The sequence below is a fragment of the Streptopelia decaocto genome (genome assembly GCF_964273445.1).
Source record: "Streptopelia decaocto genome assembly, chromosome: 5".
NCBI lineage: Eukaryota > Metazoa > Chordata > Aves > Columbiformes > Columbidae > Streptopelia > Streptopelia decaocto.
Window position 1 is genome coordinate 49992882 of NC_138659.1, and position 20489 is coordinate 50013370.

The window sequence follows — 20489 nt, forward strand, 5'->3', positions numbered from 1 at the left end:
AGGAATTGTCCAAATAGCAAGATTCTCTTTTTTTGGCTGGAAAACAGCAAATGAATATTAGATGAGTGTTCGTAATATCCTGTACTTAAGTTTTAAGCATCAGCTATTGTTCAGGGCTAGACAGCTCTGTAACACAGCAGGAAAAGAGCTTAATGAAATACGGTATTTGGAAGCAGGAGGTAGATGAATTCAGACTTGAAACAGCGGTGCAAAATTTTAACAGGAAGGATAACTGGTATTTGGAGTAACTTCTGTGGGTATATGGCTTTATTTATCACCTGAAGTCTTAAGCATGAACTCTTAGGTTTTTCTAAAGGATATAGGGCGTTTTAGGCAAGTTACAGTTGAATTTTGTAATTTGTGAAAGGTGGGAAATAGACGTAATGTCCCAGGCGTGGGATCCAGTAAGGTAGGTCAGGAGGTGTCAGTGTGTTTCTGTTAGCTACCCGGTGCACTTCCACCATGCTTTCAGAATAAACACTTTCACTCTACAGATGGCTTGCAGGAATAATTTGATCTCTTGGCCAGAGGGAAGAGAAATTATTTGCTTTTCAAGCTCCTGTAAGGCATGGATCTGAACGCATGTCTTCTTTTCATCGTTATTCAAATACAGTTAAGAATACTTTGCATTTTTAAGGTCTGATGAGTCCCTGTATAACAGATGTCTTAAAGCACTGCCTTTGACTGCAGAAAGTTTTATATCTCCTAGTGGGAATAACCTTTGTTAGACCAGAGAAAAGTAGAAAAATTGCAGTTCTGTGTTTATTCCTTATGCATTTAGGTACCTGTACTGTGCCAAAGGGCAATGAAGAGACATTAAAAGAGGCTGCCTTTGGTGATGGGGGGGGCTCTTTTCAGGTCACATGTTGGGCTGTGTTCTGGTGCTACCTGCAACGGGACGGGTGATCCTGCAGGAGTGGGACCCGGAGCAAGGAACCCACCCAGCCTAACCTTTCGCTGCTCCCGGTGTGGTGGCTGGCTGCAGGCTGGAGTGTACTTTCTCTCTGCGAGTTGTGCTTGAGTTTGCCTGTTTTGTTGCCCTGGAGACAGAAGAGTGTGGTATGCTTTCCCCCTGACCAGAAATAGTTTCCTGTACCTTGTGACCAGAGCGCTGTACTCCTCCTCTGGTCCCCAGCCAGGCTGGGTGGTGCTGGAGGGATGGGGTGTGGGGTGATGACCTCTTGTCACAAGTTCTGGTGTGGCTGCTGCCCATGATCTGCTCCCTGTCTGCTCCCCTCCCTCTGCACGATGGTGTTGGATTGCAGGGGAGCAATTGCTCTTGATTTACATCTCCCATGGCATTTTGATGGTTATGTCATTTTGTTTGAGCCTTACTTCTGTCAGCTGTCTGTCCTGGCTGTCAGGACTCAGTGGCTGAGTAGCACGTGGTGAGCTCTTACCTCTCCTTCCCCCTTTGCTCAGCTGTTTTGCTGTCTGCTTCCCTGTGTCCTTGTACTCGGGAACAGATTCTCAGCAAGTGTAACTGCTCACGAGGGCAACGTGATCCGGCTGGGTGAAGGATCCCCTTCTGTAGGAGTTGCAAGTAGAGCTGGGAGGGTAAGTGGGGAATTTGCAAAACCCATGTGTGTAAGCAGCTATGGATAGTTTATCTTAAACTGTTGTCCTGCTGTGAGAATCTGGCCCAAGTGCAGAGTATGCGGTGCAGTCCGTTACCTTGCAACTGTGTTTTGCAAAACTTTATTTGTGAGAGATGCTGCTAAAAGGGAAGGGACGGCACCCCCACCCCTCCCCAGCAATACAGGCAAGAAAGTGCTTGCACTGCACCAAGGCCTCGGGAGTATGGAAGCTCTCCAGGCTTTCTTGCTGCCTGATACTTTATTGGAGTCATTCTGGCATAGAACTGTAAAATATATGCAACAACAACAATAATTTCCAGGACCGAGAAGGAAGGAGAGATGAAAGGAGTAATTTACCTTCCCCCATCCCTGAAGAGTAGCAGATGAGGATGTAAGCACATCTCAGCCCTATAAAATATTAATTGCGACATTTTCTACAGTTCAGCAGTGGGAAAGAAGACAAAAATCCTGCAGTGCCCTGAGCTGCTATTCCCAGTCCAGTAAAGTGTTCTAAGCTGAGATCTGGCTTGGTCTTCATCCTCTGCTCAGGGGAAAGAGAACAGTTGCCCAAAGCCTTCCTTCACAAAGGGAAGACCACACAGTGGCCATGGAGCTGCACTGGCTGCTCTCAGGCAGAGCCGTGTGGCTTCGTTCAAGTAGATCTCTAGTGGGGTTCATATGATCAGAGAATACTGCATTCCCACCACTGATCTGGTAGCTCAACCAGCCAAGGGTCCTTCTCACTCCTGTGGAGAAGACTTATGTGTCCCAGGGGATGTAGACAAGGTGTGTTTTCAAGTCTGTGTGCTGAAGATCTGCTACAGAATAAATGTGAGGAGCGGGCAGGGACTGCTGCTTCCCTTTGCTGTGTTCTCTTGATGGCTGAACTGGGAAGGAAGGGCAGTCCTCAATTTTGGCCTCTTTCTAGACATCTGCATCCTCCAAATTCTAGAGTTTAACAACTGCCAGGACTGCCTAAAAGATTTGCCTCCTTCCATGAATCTGTGCTTGTCCAGTGTGAGCATTTCACCTGGGAGGATGAGGGCTTTGTAGTGAAAGTTCAGGACTCAGTCATTGCTGTAGTGAAAAACCTCCTGTCAGTGGCTGGCCCTCTGCTTCTTGGCTGAGATGGGCAGAGCTGCTCTAGTTCCCTCTCCTTTCCTTGTACTCACACGTTACATTTATAGGGAGGAGAAAACATTTTTTTAGTCTCCTTGATATATATATTTTTTTAACCCAGATGACAGTTGTGCCCAGACTGATATTGCCTTTGGGCTGGAATAAGCATACTTAGCATTTGGGCAGGACTTCACGCCTGGAGATCTCAAAGTGCTTGATCAGCATTTCACCAGCGAGTCCGTCCATGGGTACTTGAAGTACAGTTACCTTTATGGTTCACTGGAGCTGGCAGAGTTCCCTCCTTCATGTGATAGCTGTGCAGTAGCAGGAGCTGCGTATTTCTCCCTCCTACTCTGCCCTTCTTCCCTGGTGTTTCTTTGGAGTAGAAGCAAGTCCTTTTCCCATTTCATGTGGGCTGTTTGTTCAGAGACTCTTCCTCGTCCTCTCCAGCCTTGGAGAAGGTGGTAAGTCTCAGAAGGGATGTCACTGGAAGTCACTTTGCATATTTGTGAGGCTGATGGAAGAGCAGTCGGTGTCTTGGCCTCTGCTGCTACCCACTTTGAATCTGAGGAGTGAGTATCAGTTTAGTGCCAGCTCTGTAGCAGGAGCAGAGGTCCTCCAGCAGCCTCGGCTGCACAGCCCTTGCCTGAAACAGTTGCAAGGTTTTGTGAGGGAGTTGTGTTCCAGCAATTCCCAGCCCTCTGGATATCTGCTGGTCACTGTGTTCCTTTCTCTGTTGAATATGAACAAGAGCCTAGTTCAGAGTTGTGGTGCTTAACACGTTGTTTCTTATTTTCTTTCAGATCACCAGAAACTGGAACGTGAAGCTCGAATCTGCCGGCTTCTAAAGCATCCAAATATTGGTAAACCTCCTTGGGCTCAGAGGGATGGGGGTGAGAGAGGAGTAATGTGTCTCATCCAGTGTGCTGTAGGAGAGCAGATATATTCTGAATGTTAACAACAACTCATCAAATTTGCCTATTGAAATCACTTCAGTTTCTCTCTTTGACAAATTCTGTGCATGACCCTGTCCCATTCCTTATCATCCTGGCCTGATGTTCACTGAGATGTGCTGTGAGCCAGTCTGCTCACCCACACAGAGGTGTCCTGACTCCTTGGGTGATGCATGACTCGTGTCTGCTCATCTGACGTTCTGCGATGGAGTAACCTGTTGTGTTTGTTTTCCCCATACCTGTCTTCTGTCACTTTTTGATGTATCTTTAAATGCTGTTTTCAGTTACATGACCAAAGTTAAAGGAGGCTGGGATGATAAGTCAGCTCTTCTCATTACAATGGCTGCTTTAAAAACAAGAGGCCAAATCCAGATTGCTCATTTTGTCAGGAAAAAAAGAAAAGAAAAGAAAAAAATATGAGTAAAGGGAATAGTTTTGTCTAGAAATACAGGAAGAGGCAAAATAAGGCATGTCTTCAAACTGAAAGTACTTTATTTACTGAACTGTGGAGAGAGGGCATGGATTTTTATCAAGCTCCAAAGCACCATGGAAGTTTGTCGTAAGTTTTCTTTTAGAGAAATTTCAAATTGCTGGAAGTTGCTTTGAGAAAAAAATTTGGACGATTAATAATCCCCTTTTTGGGATATTTAAATAAATAAAACCTATAGGATCCTAGCTAAGGTCTAATTGGAGTTAATTTATTTCAGAAAACATTAAGAAATACCAAACTGCCACCTTCAACCAAACCACTGTTAAATATCCCTGTCTGGGAAACCTCTGATGCATTACTCTGTCTTCCTTTTGTGTAGCCCCATCGGTGTAGATGATAACATTTTAAGGGCACCTGTCTGGTCTCCTGACATTCAGCTTTGTAATCATTTGCTCCTATTCTCTGAAAACCTGGGAGAGAAAAGATGTCTTGTGGAACAGCATATGTAGCCTATTCCATATGTGATGAAGAAGCAATTTCCACAATCTCATGACCTCACAACATGCAAAGCACCTTAGTAGCAGCTTTTCAGCAGAAAGAGCTTTGCACCTGAGTGTAATTGTGGAATATGGCGTGAGGAGAGGAGCAGTGGCCACCTTCTACAGTAATTTGCACTGATGAATATATTGGCTGGTAAATTTATTCCTTGGCAATATTCAGAATGACTAAAGCTCATATTAGCTAGTTAGCAAACTTCATTTGCCCCATAAGACTTTTGCACTTAGTTTAGTAGGTGATGTCACTTTTTATTTTGGCCTTAACTTCACTTTCGTCATCCCTCCTTTGTATCATTTCTTACGTAGTTTCTTGCCAGGCCTCTCAGAGTAAATCATATACAGAAGAGGAAAACCATTTTTATAAGTAAACCGTCCTGAAAACAGAAACATATCACATTTCTGCTTCAATTCTACAGCTTGTTCCTCGTCTATAATGAGTGGCAATGCTTGTCTCCTGTTGTATTGTGGTTTGGAAAAGACAGTTTGGGGGAATGTCAGTGGTTCTTGCATTTCTTGTCTTCCTAGAAAGAACAGTTTTTCTTTTAAGATAAAGAGACTAGTCATTCTAAACTCAACAAGTGGTCACAAATAGCAATATAGGAATCAAGCTTTATGACTACAACACACGATCAAAATGTGTTGAGTAAGACCTTGGGAAGTCATGTGGTCCCTTCAGCAGTCCTGTGAAAACCTTTCATTCCGGGCGGGTTCCAGGCATGTGTGTTCTTGAAAACCTTTAATGCTTCCACAGCCCCTAGTGGCAATCTTTCAAATGTTTAAATGTTCTGTCAGTTAGACGTTAGAAAAAACATACTTTGCTGCTATCTTAGCTTGTTGTTTCTAGTTCTGTGTGGAGTATATGTGGAAAGTAGTTTTTCTTTCTTGTAACAATCTTTTACATATTTAAAGACTGTTATCATGTCTTTTTTTAGTTTTCTTTTTCTTCAGACTAAACAAACCCTGTTCTTTCAATCTTTTCTAATACGTCATGTTTTCTAGACTTCCAGTCTCTCTATTTATTTTTTTTTTAACCCCTTGACTCTATCCATTTGCTTCATATCTTTCTAGAAATGTGATGCCCTAAACCAGATTTAAGATTCTAACTGAAGCCATGTCCGTGCTGACTAGAACTATTTCACCTGTTCTACCAAAGATACTCTTGTTTTGTACATCGATCTGTGAAACTTGCCATTTAAATACACTGTTGTTGCACGTTTGTTTTCTGACACACTGTTGCTCCAGAATACTTTCTGCAGAACTTCTGGCAAGAAAATAATTTTTCCATCTTGTACAGATGAGGATTCCTATCGAAGTGCACATTACATTTGTCTTTATTAAAACAAATAGGAAGAAATCCGCTCTGTGGGTTCCCCCCCCAAATTTGTCAAGAGCATTTTGATTTATCTTCTGATAGTATAATAGGGTTGCAACTCCCCCCACAGTAACGTGATCATTAACAACAATGCCATATATTGCATAATACAAATGATTACTAACACTGTTGAATACTGTTGGAGTCTGGACAAACTATTGAAGATATCACTTGATAGTTGCTCCAGTGTGACAGTGATCAATTTCAAATATGCTTTTTCAATGAGTTGTATACACCATTGTAAGCTAGTTCTGAATATACATTTTTTTTCTAAATTGCTTTTGGAAATAGCACGTAAGATGCTGTCAGAAGCCTTGCTAAAATCCAGATGCTACCTGCATTGCTGCTTCCATATTCATTGGACTTGTTATGTTGTCATAGAAGAGAAACATGTTGTTTTGACATAGCAGTAGGTTTTTTTCCTTGAAATGTGTATTAGCAGTTAGTAATCACCTAGTTACTGCCATTCTGTGTCATAAACTCTTCTGGATGAATACTTGGTGTGTTGCCTCCGTGTAAGCTATGCTAGTAACGCTGCACCAGTCCTGACGAATTCTGCAGGTTTTGTGCTTGCTATGATTTCCCCATTAAGTTTTGTTGTTACTGTATTTATTGCAAACTATGGTGCAGCATGTCCTGCTTTTCTACAGTATCCTGAGCCTCTAGTGAGTCTGGGGTAGAGGATTGAAAGCTAGGACTCTGCAAGGTAAGCTGCTTTTCTCTCCTGGCTGCACACAGGGTATAAAGCAAACCTGTTGTTGAATTTGTGGTTCTCATCCATTTGATGCAAGACAGTTGATTCTGCTATGGAGATTCTGGACTGCAACACACTGACCATAATGCTGCTATTCTGATAAAATAGCAGTTACTCTAGGTACAAAACAATGGTGATATTTCCATTTGCTGTTGCTCTTTTTGAAATGACCACTTTCTGAGTTATCCTAACATGCCTTCATCAAATCTCAGCCCTAATTATAGGCTATTGCTCTGTAATTGGGTGTTTTGCATGTCTTTAGATGCACATTGTGGCCAAGGTAGTCACAGAAGCACAGAATCACAGTGGAGTAATCTTTCTAAGAGCTCAGTGTTGCAGTAAGGTTTTTTGTCTGGACAGAAGACAGTTGACTTTATGCAAATTTCTGATTTCTGACTCATGGTATGTACTATGTTCTCATTGTGAGCCATCTGTTTGAATGTGCCATTATAGCTGGTCACCTTAGGTTTTAGTTCAGTAGAGGAGGGATTTTTCCCTAACTTTCAACTACTTTTTTCCCTCCTGACAGCTTTTTACAGTATTTTTCATTTTCCAGAGAAACCTCTTACCAGCCATGCTCATCAAATACAGAAGAACTGGATGGAGATCAATCAGCGATGTGTTCACTCCATCCTGTTTTAAAGGCAAAAAAGGTGCAGCCATCACTGAGGGTATGGGAGTTTTAGAGAGAGGCAGAAGGCAACATTGTTAAAACCCCACTGTCCATACGCAGATAAAATGCCTGTGGAAGTTGGCAAGAGTCATGACTCTGTGGCCAATTCTATTTTTTGAACAATGTACCATTCCAGTAATTCACTTATCTATAAATCTTGTGGGCATATGACATGGATGTATTTGGGAACATGGAGAAGAGAAATATAGCTCTCTTCTCCCTTGGACCTGGCTTTGCAGGAAAAAAGCAAGTTTCTATAAGCATGCCGCAGAGTCCTGACCCGTCTTTTGGAGATGCTTTCCTGATTGTGCCACTGAAACTTGTGCAATGGCTAAGATAAAATAAGCTTCACCATTGCCTTTGTTGTAGAGCAAAACGTACAGGGTGTTGAATATCGACTCTTTCTTACAGGTACAGCTCTTTTGGTCTTCTGCTTACTTGCAAACTTAATTTCAGTCAGTCTATGAATTTGAGTTTTATGTCATGTAATTCATTGACTATGTAGAGATTCTCTTGTGGAGGACTCCGTTCTTTCCCATGTTTCCTGCTGCCTGTCAAATATTAGAGCAGTGTCAGAGTTGGGAACTCCAGTATCTCCTGCAAGATTGTTTAGTGCAGGTGGGAGGTTCAGCACAGTGCTGAACAATACCTTTCCTATTCTAGGACTCCTAAAGCAATATTGATGCAAAATTTTATAAAAATCCTCATTCGTAGTTTTGAAAACTCTTCTCTGGCATTCCTGTGTTCTCCTACCAGAGTTGGACTGTGGCTTGTGTAGTGCACCATGAAGTCTGCCCTTTACATGGATTTTGTCCACCATGTTTTTGGGTTTTGTCCGTGTGTTGCCCTTCTCCTAAGTTTTCTTTGTTATGCCAGTCTAAATATGTGCCTCCTCTTTGGATCTGTCATCAGATGATCTGTCCTCTTTCTTGGATATTTTTAACTCAACTGTAAAAAAGTAGTTCTTTAATAACTTTTGTTCATAGTTGAAACTGAGCACAATAACTGAACAGTTATTGTGTCCCAGCTCTTGGCAGCCTTTGCTGTGAAGAACTGCATGCACTTAGGTCTAGAATAATGAAAATATATATCTTAAGAGATGCTGGTAGTAGCCCAAGAACCAGAGCCAAATTCTGGTTTTGAATTTTGCCTTCATATCAATTGCTGAACTGCTTCAGAGTTAATTTATTTGAGGGAATTTATAGCAGTAGTGAAATGCTGCCCTCAGCATCTATCAGAGTTATTGCTTTTTCAGGTTTTTCCTACTTCGGACTTTTTCTCAAAAATACACTTGCGCTTGAATTCTTTTTATTTTAACTTCTATCTGTTGGCTTCTCTCAGGATAAACCACAATTTTGGACATGTCCTTATTTAAATTTGGGAGAAAAAGGTATAGAAATCTCCTGTGAATTAGAAGGATTTATTTTGACCCAGTTCAGTTTTATTTCTTTTGACAAGTGGTCTGTCCTCCTAGTACCTCTGTCTTGTAGGAGTGATTTTGATGGATGTGTATAAAAAAGGCCTCCAGTATCTGTGCCCTTAAATGATGGCTACGATGCAAATGGCTGCAAGGACCAAGAAACTGTGATTCTGTGTGCAGCCAGGCTGGAGAATCCTGCACCACTCATAACTAACCACCGTGGGAAACGGGATGCATTGATCATGTCTGCAGACCTAACACTGGATTTGTTGTCTTAGTGGTATCACCACAGCTTGAGATTTGCTCATTCTTCATTTTGAGATACTACTCTCGATAAGCAGGCCCTCACTTTTCCCCCCCTTCCTGCCACTTGGAATGTTTTCCTACCACCTTTTCCTTAACAAGAGATTTGAATTGCTTCCTTAGTGAACAAGAAAAAACTGTAGGCTGTATTTTGCTGTAAACAGCAGATTTCCTTGTTTTTATTTAGCTGCAGACATCCAGACTGCCTTTGCAATTGGGACAGAAAGGATGTTATGTGTGAAGAATAGTGAAAATGCTGGGGATTCTCCAGTGGTTTGGCCACGCTTTCTGCCCTGTGGAAGCTCAGTGATTGCCAAGTGGGGGGCTCCCGTGCCAGCTGCTGCCCTGGGATTTCTGCTGCTGGAGAACGGCTCCTTTTCTTGAGTGCAACTGGTGTGGAGAGAAGATGGTGTGAGGAAGGGAGAGGATGAGGATAGCAAGAGATAGTCTTTACAGCTTTCTCAGTTACTCAGCAGCTTTTCCTTGGAAGTGTCATGGGGCTATCTGAGAAAATAGCAAAGTGCTGTGCTTGCTAAGAGGTCAAACAATTATGTTCTTGGCCTTACGCCTTTAACCTGCTCTCCTCTTCTTTTCCCTGCAAAACAAACAAACAAAACAAAACAACAACAAAACCACCACAACACCAAACGCTCAAAAAAACACCAAGCAGAATATCAGCTAGAGTGCATTCCAGCTGGAAAGTTTGAACGTTTGAGTGGCGAGTTACCACTTATTCTTTCAGGTGCCTGCGCTGTTGGGGATTTAGGTGAGTGCCCATGCATGTCTGGCTGAGAGGAGGCTCCACAAAACCCCAAGCAGTCAAGCTTTTTATTTCTCATTCTGATTTTCCCAGTTACTTCTTTCAATAACTATTGTTTGTTTACTTACCTCTTCTTGTTTTCTTTTTCTGCCTCCTCTTCCAATAGCTTTTCCTGTAGTTTTAAGAAAAATGTTTCTCTATTATCCCCCTCAATTTGGGAATGGAGTAACAATTGCATTTTCTTCCTTGCCAGGGGATATATTTATTCTGTATGTCTTTGAGGTCTGTACTAGAGAGGTATTTGGATTCCATTATTCATCTGTTTAGCTGCAAGATTTATCTGTATGCAAGCAATCCCTTATAAAAAAAATAAGTAGTGGGATGATGGCCAGATTCAGTGCACTTAAACTCAGAGGTACTGCAAAAGCCAGAGGAGGAGGAGGATTCCTGCTTCCCTCACCCCCGTTGGAATAGCACAGAGGAATTGGAAGAGCCTCCTTTGGCATTCCCCCTGCCTGAGCACTCAGCAGAAGGGAGGGACGACTGCGCTCTGGTGACATCGTGCAAGTGACAGCCTGCCTTTTGAGCAGCGCTTGCCTCTGTGGTGAGCTTTCATGGCTGTCCTGGGCAAGGAGAGAAAGGGGTTGTGAAAATGGGGTTAATACAGCCAGGCAGGCTGCATGGGCAGGACCTCAACAGCAAAGGCTCATTCATCCCTGATGGCAGAAATCTGTGTAGCAAAGTTGCAGAGCCTATATGACAGACCTAAAATTTGTCATGGCCTCTGCCTTCATTAATTCTGATGAGATGGGTATTCTCTGTATATTTGAGTTACCAAAAAAGGTGGATTGTTATTATTTTTTAGGAAAAACTCTTGTATAATATTATTCATTATCAAAAGTACTTTGCTTATCTGGTATGTGGATAATCGGAAATTATTAAAAACAATTCTGCATGGTCATGCTTGCACTTTTATCAGGAGAGTAGGAAATATTCTTGCTAATGCACTCTTTTGGCTCATGTAATGTTTAAGTAGGGCATACTAAATGTTACGTATCGTGCTGAACTTCAGGCTTTCAATACAAACATGGCAAAATCAAAAGAAAAATAACATTTAGTTGGCACTGAAATGTTTTAAAAATACTTTGTGTTTTTTGTTGTTTTACTTTTACTTTTTACCTCTGCAGAAGGACAAATTTCTTAACAGGAAGGATACTGTTCTCCCTACAACCTCTTTCCAGACAGCGAGTTGCTGTACATAAGGGAATTTCCCCTGACCTGGCACCATGTGTAGCAGAAAGGGCACTTGTTTAACCTCAGTTTTTAGGGCTGGAGTGTTAAAAAGGCTACAGTGAGAAGAATGCTGAGGAAAAAAAAAAAAGGAGGAAAAAAACCCCAAGCCCCCACAAACACCTCTGTGTGAGTGTGTACCTCTTCATGCTCCTTTAGGCCCGTTCTTGTTCTCCTTGCAGAGCCTGCAGCAGCTGGGTTCTGCCTGAACCGGAGCAGAGTGTTAACAAGTCCTTCTTCTCTTCCATTTTCCAAAGCTTTAAAACTGCAATTGATGTAAAATGCTGTGAGCTTTGGGAGTTCCCAGCAAGCTGGTGCATATCCAGCATGCTGTAAACTCTCTGTATCCGATTTGGAGGGAGGAGGAGGGAAAGAGTCCATGTTCCTAAGGGACAGGTTAACGGTAGCGTGCCATGTCCTGTTAGCTAACTGTCCTGCTGCTGGTAGTTACGGCACTAACAAAGCTGGTCATTAGCTGCTGGAACAGATGATTTCTAGAGGATTATTTGCATTACACAATTTAATGATTTTTAATAGCAAATTTTTAATTAAAAGGAGAGTCCTTTTGGAATCAGCCGGAGCAGCTGCAGCTGAATGCTGTGTATTTAATGTAATTAGAGAAACAGCTGGGGTGGGAGCTGAGCACCCAGCGCACAGGCAGTCACAGGTTGGTGGTGGTTCCTCGTGGGACAGGCATCCTGAGTGATGCGAACCATATGGGAAGCATCCTGGCCCACAGCCAGGCTTGGAGGTGGTGGGACAATTCCCATCTTGGCTCCCCAGGCTGGTGAGCAGCTGGGGAAGCAAAGAGTGGGTGGTAGCCATCTGCGTCAGTTCGCTTGTCACTTGTGCTGCCACAGATGATGGTGCTCAGTTTGCAGTCTGTCGAGCCATGTGTATTTGTATCTGTAGTTTCAACATCTCCTGGCACGCTGGAGAATATCTTTGGAAGAGGGCATCAGACAGGTTTTAGCCACCAGTTTTGTTCTGCTTCTTCTGACATGCACGCTCTCTCATAACTCGCCCCTTGTGGTATCTCTTACCTCCTCTCTTTCTCCGTGATAAAAGCAAATGTCTGATGTCTGGTTGGAAACTGCTGGGAAGTGAAGCTGCGGCTGTTTCTAATGAGTGGCTAACCTTTAAATAGCATTGTTCAGTCCAGAAGATCCCAAGCACTTTTGAGTCTGTACTATTAAGGCTGTGTGAAGGAATTACGGTGTTGAAATTGCTGTGACCCAGGAGGCAACCAGAAATCTCTGTTGCCTTGTATTGGCTCTGCTGCAGGTACAGCAACACAGGCAACTTAATTTGAGAGGCTCAAATATTAAACAATCACGCAATGTGTATTGGTGCAAAGGTAGCTGGTTAATAATGTCCTTTACTTTCCCGTGATATCCAAATGCTTTACACTTAGGAACACCAGTCAACCTGGCCTTAGCAGATAAGATTACCCTATCCTGTAGCTTAAACGCTGCCCCCAAGCACAGGTGAAGACCATTGCTATGGAGGAGCAATCATACTTCAGCCCATGTTACCTTTTCCTACGTAGAGGTGAGTAATTGCAAAGTAAAGATAGTGGCAACTGTCCTGTGAAATTCTTCTTCTGCTTGTGTACTTGCCTTTTGCTGTGACTTTCAGTAACTACTTTGCTTGTAGAGACCTGCTTGCAGCAGGTTGCCAGAAATCACCCTGTGTTACAAAAGTCTGACTGCCCCAACGATGGGCTGAGCCCTTGGGCAGCCCTGCACCACTGTTTGCTGTGGACGTGGGACACAGGGAGGTCATCCTGGGAGGTTATGTAGCAGGCCTAAATGCTCCTGGTCTGTTACTCTTGAGATATGAGTAAAAACCTGATAATACTCATCACACTGGCAGAGAGAAGGGCAGATGTGGGTCAAATCTAGGCTAGGTGTAGTCTGTGTTTGTGACCCCAGTATCAGTTGACCTTTTACATGTGACCCTTTAATAATCTGATGCCTGTTGCTTTCCAGTGTCTTTACGTTCCTGTAGTTCAAGTAGACTTTTATAAAAATTACAAGCTCTTTTCTGATTTCTTCATGATTCCCTCCAACTTTTGCATTCACAGAGTCTTGCTTTGGTTGACTCAGCAGCAGTTTGCATTGGTTATTAGGCTGATATTTGTTATGAGGGAGATTTTTTCCTCTTGTGCTCAGTTGCTTCGTATCACACTCAGGCATCAGAGAGCTGCAGCTGCCTCTACAGGGTCACTTTACTCAGGCAGGCAATGCAAACCACTTAGCATGACTATTACTGTATTGCTGTTTCTCACTAAAATGCTTAATTCTCTGTAGTTAATATCATAATTTGTTTCTTCATGAAATAAAAACTGTATGTGCCTGAGGATTTTGAAACATTTTGAAGTATCAGTTTTAAATTTTCTTCTTGAGACAAAATTTCCAGTGAGACCCTGAAGACAACAGGCAAAGTATATATACACAGCAGATGTCCTTAGAAAGTGTTTGAAGTCGTGGTACCCAGCTGCTGTTAGGTTCAGTAACTGCCACATCTTCCCTTGAGCTACTCACTTTGGTATCAGGCTCTTTGCAAATGCTCTGGATTGCATTATGGCCTCAGACCTGACGTATGCACCCACCCAAGACAAAAAGTAATTGTGTAACTTGCATCAGGTGGTGCTGAAGATCTGGGGTTTTGGGGAAAGGGAATGGTTTGGTCTTGCTGTTTTTTCTGTTATTTTTCAAAAAGGTGAGATACTTTGTGGGAGATACTTCCTGTACAGGTAAGACCAGTTTACATACACTGAGGCTGGGGAGGTGACTGAGGGAAGGAAAGGATGCTTAAGCCAGGTAGCTAGGTTGGGCCTTGCGTGTAGTGATGCAGCACAGCTCTTGAACTATGCAGAGTTACGGGTGTTCGTTTAAAATCAGGGTGACAGTTTTAAGCATCAGTCTATCATTACCGTCGGTGGAGTACTACTGCAATACCAGATTCAGGACTGTGTCTTGCTGAAGACATTGTTTCATCAAGATACTGTGCTGAAACCGCTGCTTATTTTTCCCAGAATCTGTGTGCTTCTTGGAGATATCCAAGTGGTGATGCACACTTTCTGCTGACTGACCAGATGGAATTCTTGCAGAAGATGATGTTTCTGCTGAACAGTCTGTAACTGATTCTGCCCCTTTGAATAGCATTTGTTCTGGTGTTGCTTACTAGTGCTGTGGTTTTTTATTTATTATTTCTGAAATTATCTGTAAGACTTGACAGTCTTACAAAATGAGGTGTACTTGTAAACTCTGCCAGTCCTCTGTTCTTTGTGTGGATGGGACTTTTTCCTGTGCTCTGACTAAAACCTTGGGTAAAGTCTTTCGCCATATCCTGTAACTGATTTAGTGCCTCGTTGTCTGACTTGCTTCTGTTTTCTTTCTTCCTCCCCTCTTTTCATCTGTTCTTGCTAACCATTATAGTAAGTGCTCTCTCATCCATCAGAGACCTTTGACGTGGGAACAGTCATCAGGTGACCCTGAGCGTGCGTGGTGTTGGCAGGGACTGATTTCCTATGTCTGTAAGAATCCTCTGTTCAAAGTGTTTGGCTAGGAAGGAAATATGGTTTGAATTGCTGCTTCTGGGTGATGGAATCAGTTAATACAAATAATATACTTCATCTTCTGGTGAATAGAGTGAGATCAGGTTCCTTGGCAATTACTGACTCTCTTGTAGTTTGGTCCTCTTTTGGAAGACCCTGTGTTGCTGTTGTGCAGCTTCCCTCTTGCTGTGACTTCAAGCTCTTTTTGTGATGTGTGCATTTGTCTAGTCTGCTGCACTAGACATAGGTACCACTGCTCCCCTCACAAGAGGGGAAAAAAAAGGTTCTGTAATATTTTTGAAGAACAGGTTCACTGGATGAATACTTTTATTTTTAATTCTCCATTTTCTTATAATGGATAGTCAGTTTTTGTGAATCCTTTACCCTCCAGCATCTACATATGATTATATTTTTCACCCTCTCGTTTCAACAGGTTACACAGGTAAGAGCAGCCTGTGTGGGCTCTGTTCAACTGCTTAGTTGATGCTGAGCCTATGGTAGCAAAGGAGATGTTAGATGGTGTGCCAGGACCAGCAGACTGGGGAACAAATGGGATCTCTTTTTCATTGGAAAATGTCTGAAACAGAGGACTGCCCAGCACTCAGGTTCCTGTTACCAACTCTTGGAACTGGCTATTTGAGAACCCGTGTCTTGTCTTCAGGTGGAGGGCACTCACATAGGACATCTTTAAAGCAAAGAGGGCTCTATAATGCCTGAAAGGTGGAGGTATCAGATGGTATTTGATGTTTGTGTATTTTTATGAAGAATGTTAACACAATGTGGGTCGTATTTATGAACAGAAGTGGAGAGAAGGCCAAGAAACTTTAAAAATGCTTTTATTCTTGACACTGAGCTAAAGCTGGTGGAGTTACATTTGTATATATGCCATTTTGTGGGCTGGCTGAATGGTTTTGGAAAAGGCAGATCGTGTTTTTAAGCCGCCAGTCCCTGGTGGTTAGCACCATATGAAAGAGCAGAGCATTTTAGCCTGGGTTGTCAGCAGAGTGAACCATGGCATGGGAGCTACCGTTTGCAGCATCCGTGCTGGTCAGAAGGCCACTCTTGCGGCTCCACGGAGGGTGGGTGAACAGAACGTCAGGGTGAAAGGGCGCTGGGTGCTCTTGCTGCTCTGCTACTGGGTATTGCTTTTGTCTCTTCCCATCAGCATCAATATGAAGCAGGTGTGGGCTGGAATTGAAAATCACAGGCGTTTCAGTATATTCAGACTTTTCTTAATGCTTTCTGACTCCCATCATTGCTACCCCCAACAACACATTAAGCCTAACGTTTTGAGCCGTTGCTGATTATGCCCAGGCAGGGTGGTGGTGCCCACTGTTGTCTTTCCTATAGCTTTTCTGGGTTTTGCTGTTCTACTGTTACTCCCTGAGCTTTGTTACCTAAGTAGATTAAATCCTGGGCAGATTTTGTTCCAGTATTGCCCTGGGTTGTCACGAGGAAGCATCTCCCTTGTTAAGTTAATGACCTGTGTCCTGCCTCCAAGGCCTTCTTTTGCTGTGCAGCCCTAGGGTGATGTACAGCGTCAGTATTTATGAACTGTCTCTGTCCTCCTGTCATGGTTCCTCACCTAAGGATGCAAATAATGATTTACTGTCCTTGAAGGCTCTTTCCGCTGCCCCTGCCAGTCTCTGCCACCTGAATTGCTACTTCCTTCCCTTTTCATAATGTATCTGACAAAACTGCTTTCCTCAGGACGAAGAAATAGCACCAGTCAGCTCATTTATGTTTTATTTTCTGATGTAACTTGCTGCCCACTTCTTTGCATCAAAATGTATTGTTCATTATTTCTCAATATCTACCTGCAGACATGTTTGCTGCTCCCATTTCATGGCTGCTTCTCCAAGCCTGCTGGTGGCTGTGCTCCTTTCATTCATGCTGCTCTCCATTCTGCTTGTTGTTTCTTGCAGCACTTCAGTGACCTTTCAGGTGCCAGAGGAAGGAGAATACTTCTTCGTGCACACAAAGCATCACCAGACATGACCTTATTAGCACGTCCAGCTTTTCTTGAAGTTTCTTCATCTGTTTCCTCTTCATAAGGTCCCTTTACAGACTTCTGCCCATGCCCTGGGCCTCAGCTCTTGTTCATGAGCCTGTCTTCTCTGTTCACCTCAAACAGTCTTGTGCAATGGAGAGAAAACTGCCATGCACTGGAAATCCAAGTGTTGGTTTCAACTAGCTGCTGTCTTGTTTCCAGTCTTGAATGGAAGTCTTTTCCCCAAGGAAATATCCTTCTTCTTACTTGTGTTTTTGTAATGCCACCTCTGCTGCTTTCTGACAAGTGCTCAGGAGGCCAGTTTTCTTGTAAACACAAAGTTGTATTGTAATGAAGTTATTACAAAGCCAACTAAAACTGCTTCCTTGGAAGAATATTTTTTTTTTTTTTCAGAGAATGATACAAGGAACATAGTTATTAAAGGTGATGTGTCTCTGTTTTCATGCTGTAGGAACAGCATGTTGTGCTTGAAACACCTGCTGCCTTGTACTCTGACTGTATTTGCTTGATTACAGCACTATGCTGTGTTGAATGCTCCTCCCAAACCCCTGTGGTTAGATGCAGTAGAAATGCTAAGGAAAGGACATCAGTCAAGGGACCAGCCCAGAGAGCTTGTAAATAAAGGCAGGAAAAATGTGGGAAAGTACAGGCAGAAAGAATGAGGAAAGAATGAAATCCTTTTAGGAAGGGTACTGGCGGTGGTCTCTGTACATGTGCGCTAATCAGTTTTGAGTTTGTGTGTGTTTGCGTGCATGTGGAAGGGTGCCGCAGCAAAGGAGAGCTGCAAGGAGGATTAGAGGAGAGCACTGAGAACATTTGCAAAAGCTGTTCCATATGAGGTGGGAGCATGTGCCAAGTGCTTGTTTGAAACATTCCCAAGACGGTGATGGGAGCTGACGTCATGCGCCAATAAGAGCTGCAAACTGACCTCCCAATACTGGCAGAGAGAAAATCGTGATGTTGGGAAAAGTCAAGGCAGGTCAACTGTATTTTATGTGGAAGAGAACAGAAGACAGGGAAGAGAGGCAAAGGTACCATCAAAGTGATCAAGCAGGATAACGAGCTTTTTCTTGTAGGAATGAGAATGGTAATGTAACTTTGGTCAATACTCAATTACAAGGTGTTAGAGTGACTGAGACCCAGTCGAGTCGCAGCGAGTTGCTTTATTTGGGCGGATCAATAGAGGAAGTCTGTAGACAGTCATGTGAAGAAGACGATTTGCCCTACTTGGGGTGTGAAGGTTCAGGTATTGAGTCAGAGAGGGTTGCAAGCTTGTGACTGCAATTGGCAGGGAAAACGCTGAAGTTTTTCAGAAAGGAAGAAAAGCAAAAAGTAGGGGGTAGGTAGCAATATGCAATTAAGGGCATAGCTTCTTCTCTTGGATTAGAATTAGTACCTAGGTATCCTAGAAACATCAAAGAAATTGAGATTTTGATTCAGACCGGAGGAAATGTCACTGTGCTGGCTGCACAGATGCAATAGTTATCACCCACGTGTAACAAGGAGGGAAGGAGGGCAGAGCCCCAGAGACCCCAGAATACCGGGGAATAGTGGCCCATCATGGGGAAAGCCCAGTCCTGCAGGTTAAAGGGGACAAGGAAAAGACGAAGGTTAATTTACACAGCAGGAGCAGAACTGGTGAGGGATAGGTAAGGAAGCTGAAGGAGGATGAAATTTTGAGAAGGGGAGTGTGATCAGATATGTCTGTGGTAACAAACAGGTCAGAAAAAAAACAAGACGGGAAACTGGCTCTGAATTTTGGGTAATGGTTTGGGGTGCAAGAATGAAGTGAGAGAAAAGAAGTAAAGAGAAGGAACTTCTTGGAGCTTTACAGATGAAAGGCTGAAGGGAGATCAATAGCACTGCCATGCAGGTGGGGTTGGAATTCAGGTTTTGGGTTGGAGCCTTATTTGAAGATTCTGAAAAGGGTATGTTTTGAGAAATAAGAATGGGAGAGGAGAGATTGCAAAACGTGAGCATGGACGAAAGAGTAGGCAGATGTGAAAGGAGGGTACTGAAGTGCTAGAGAAGGAGAATGAACAGGAGGTCAAAGATATTTAGAGTTTGTTTTGATGCTGGGGAGGAGTGGGTGTGTGTGAAGGACACCCATCTGTTCCTTTGAGATAGCGGAAGGAAATAGGTCACTAAGTGAGCACACAAAGCGAAGGGCATGAGGAATTAATATACTGATTGGGTTGAGGGAGAACTTGACTGTGCGCATGGGTTTGATTTGCAAAGTGTGTCATATTGCTACATGCTCTGTAAATCTCCATTTCTTGATTATGTTTTTGCAGTGCGGCTCCACGACAGTATTTCAGAAGAAGGTTTCCATTACCTCGTCTTTGATCTGTAAGTGTCTTTCTTTGGCTTTGATGCTTCACCAGTGATACAGGCACGTGGATGGTTGCCTAAGAGTGAAATAAAAAGCACCTGCATTCATATAATTATCCCTTTCTCTTTTGAGACCTGTAGATACCTCTGGCCTGTTTGACAGAATGCATTGGCTGTGTGGTAGGGGATGGACCAGGAGGCTCCTGGCAGGAGGTGTAAGCGTGGGATGGCAAAGGATGGCTATCCTGTACAGGGAGCCTGTTTGACTCTGGGCTCTGAGGCAGCCTGGAGGGGATCAGAGGAGGGGTGTTCTGCCCAAGATTAGCATATACTAAGCTCTGTAGAGGCGCATGGGCAATTGGTGCCCAGTGTGTCAGCAGTGTCCTGTGCACTGCTGTTGAAACAGCAGCCCAAGGGCTCAGTAACGTGGATGTACCAGTGCTGTTACTGTGGTGGTGGAGCTCTGCCCTGGCTCCCCTGTGCTGCAGATCCCCACACGGGCTGTGAGAAAGGGCCACGTATGTTCTGTGCAACCTTGAGCTAGAGGTGCATGGGCTCTGTAACCTCCCTTGTTATTTTGCACTCCAGGGTTACTGGTGGGGAGCTCTTTGAGGATATTGTTGCCAGAGAATACTACAGTGAAGCAGATGCCAGGTAAGACTGTTTCCAGATCCTTCTGTGTGCGTGCCACGTGTGTTGGCAAATGGAATGAGTTTCCTGACTGCTGTTCTGTGCACGGCTTTGTTCTGACACTTGCTCCCCATCTGGACAAAACAACTCCTCTTTCGGCTGTTAGCATAAACTGTTGTCACAGGTCAGCCTGACTCACTGCAGCTCTGGCCCTTGCCGCTTGCAGACGCTGCTGTCTGTGTGCTTTTTGCTGTGAGACCCATTGCTGGCAGCTTTGTCTGCCTGACCTTTCTGGTGGGTGGTGGCAGTGTCCTTAGAGAGCTGTCCTGTGGCTGCGAGAGCACTGCCTGCTTGGCCTCTGCCCTCTCTTAGTAGGGGTTCTAGTGATGTGCCATTGCTTTTCGGCAGACCCGTACAATTTGCTTGTGTCTAGGTAATGGTTTATGGGGCAGGGGTGAGAGGGGACTTTGAAGGCTATGTTTTGGGGAAGCCCTCTCTGACTGTGAGCTGGTTGGCAGAGTGAGACACAATATGTGAGAGCAACCTTTATATTTTCATAGTAAAAACATTTAGAGTTTTGCCCTTCTTTTTCTGAGTGTGTCCACTCTCTCCCACATGTGTGCTCCTGAAATGGCCTGTGCTTGTCCCTTTGCTGTTTAAGCAGGGTGGGTGTTTTGTGCAGCAGTAGCTGAGGGTGTTCTCTGGCCTGTCTGTCATGCAGCATTTGGAATCAAAGCTGGGATTAGA

General features: G+C 43.7%; 1 protein-coding gene across 7 annotated transcripts in view; it reads left to right on the plus strand.

Moving 5' to 3' along the window:
• The window catches only part of CAMK2G (calcium/calmodulin dependent protein kinase II gamma), a 118795-nt gene that overhangs the window by 49348 nt on the left and 48958 nt on the right, over nucleotides 1-20489 (plus strand). For all 7 annotated transcript variants that reach the window (XM_082054538.1, XM_082054533.1, XM_082054532.1 and 4 more), the window contains exons 3-5: nucleotides 3500-3559; nucleotides 19076-19130; nucleotides 19701-19766. In XM_082054538.1, the coding sequence (XP_081910664.1) occupies nucleotides 3500-3559; nucleotides 19076-19130; nucleotides 19701-19766 (181 nt within the window). The remainder of the gene's footprint in view (nucleotides 1-3499; nucleotides 3560-19075; nucleotides 19131-19700; nucleotides 19767-20489) is intronic.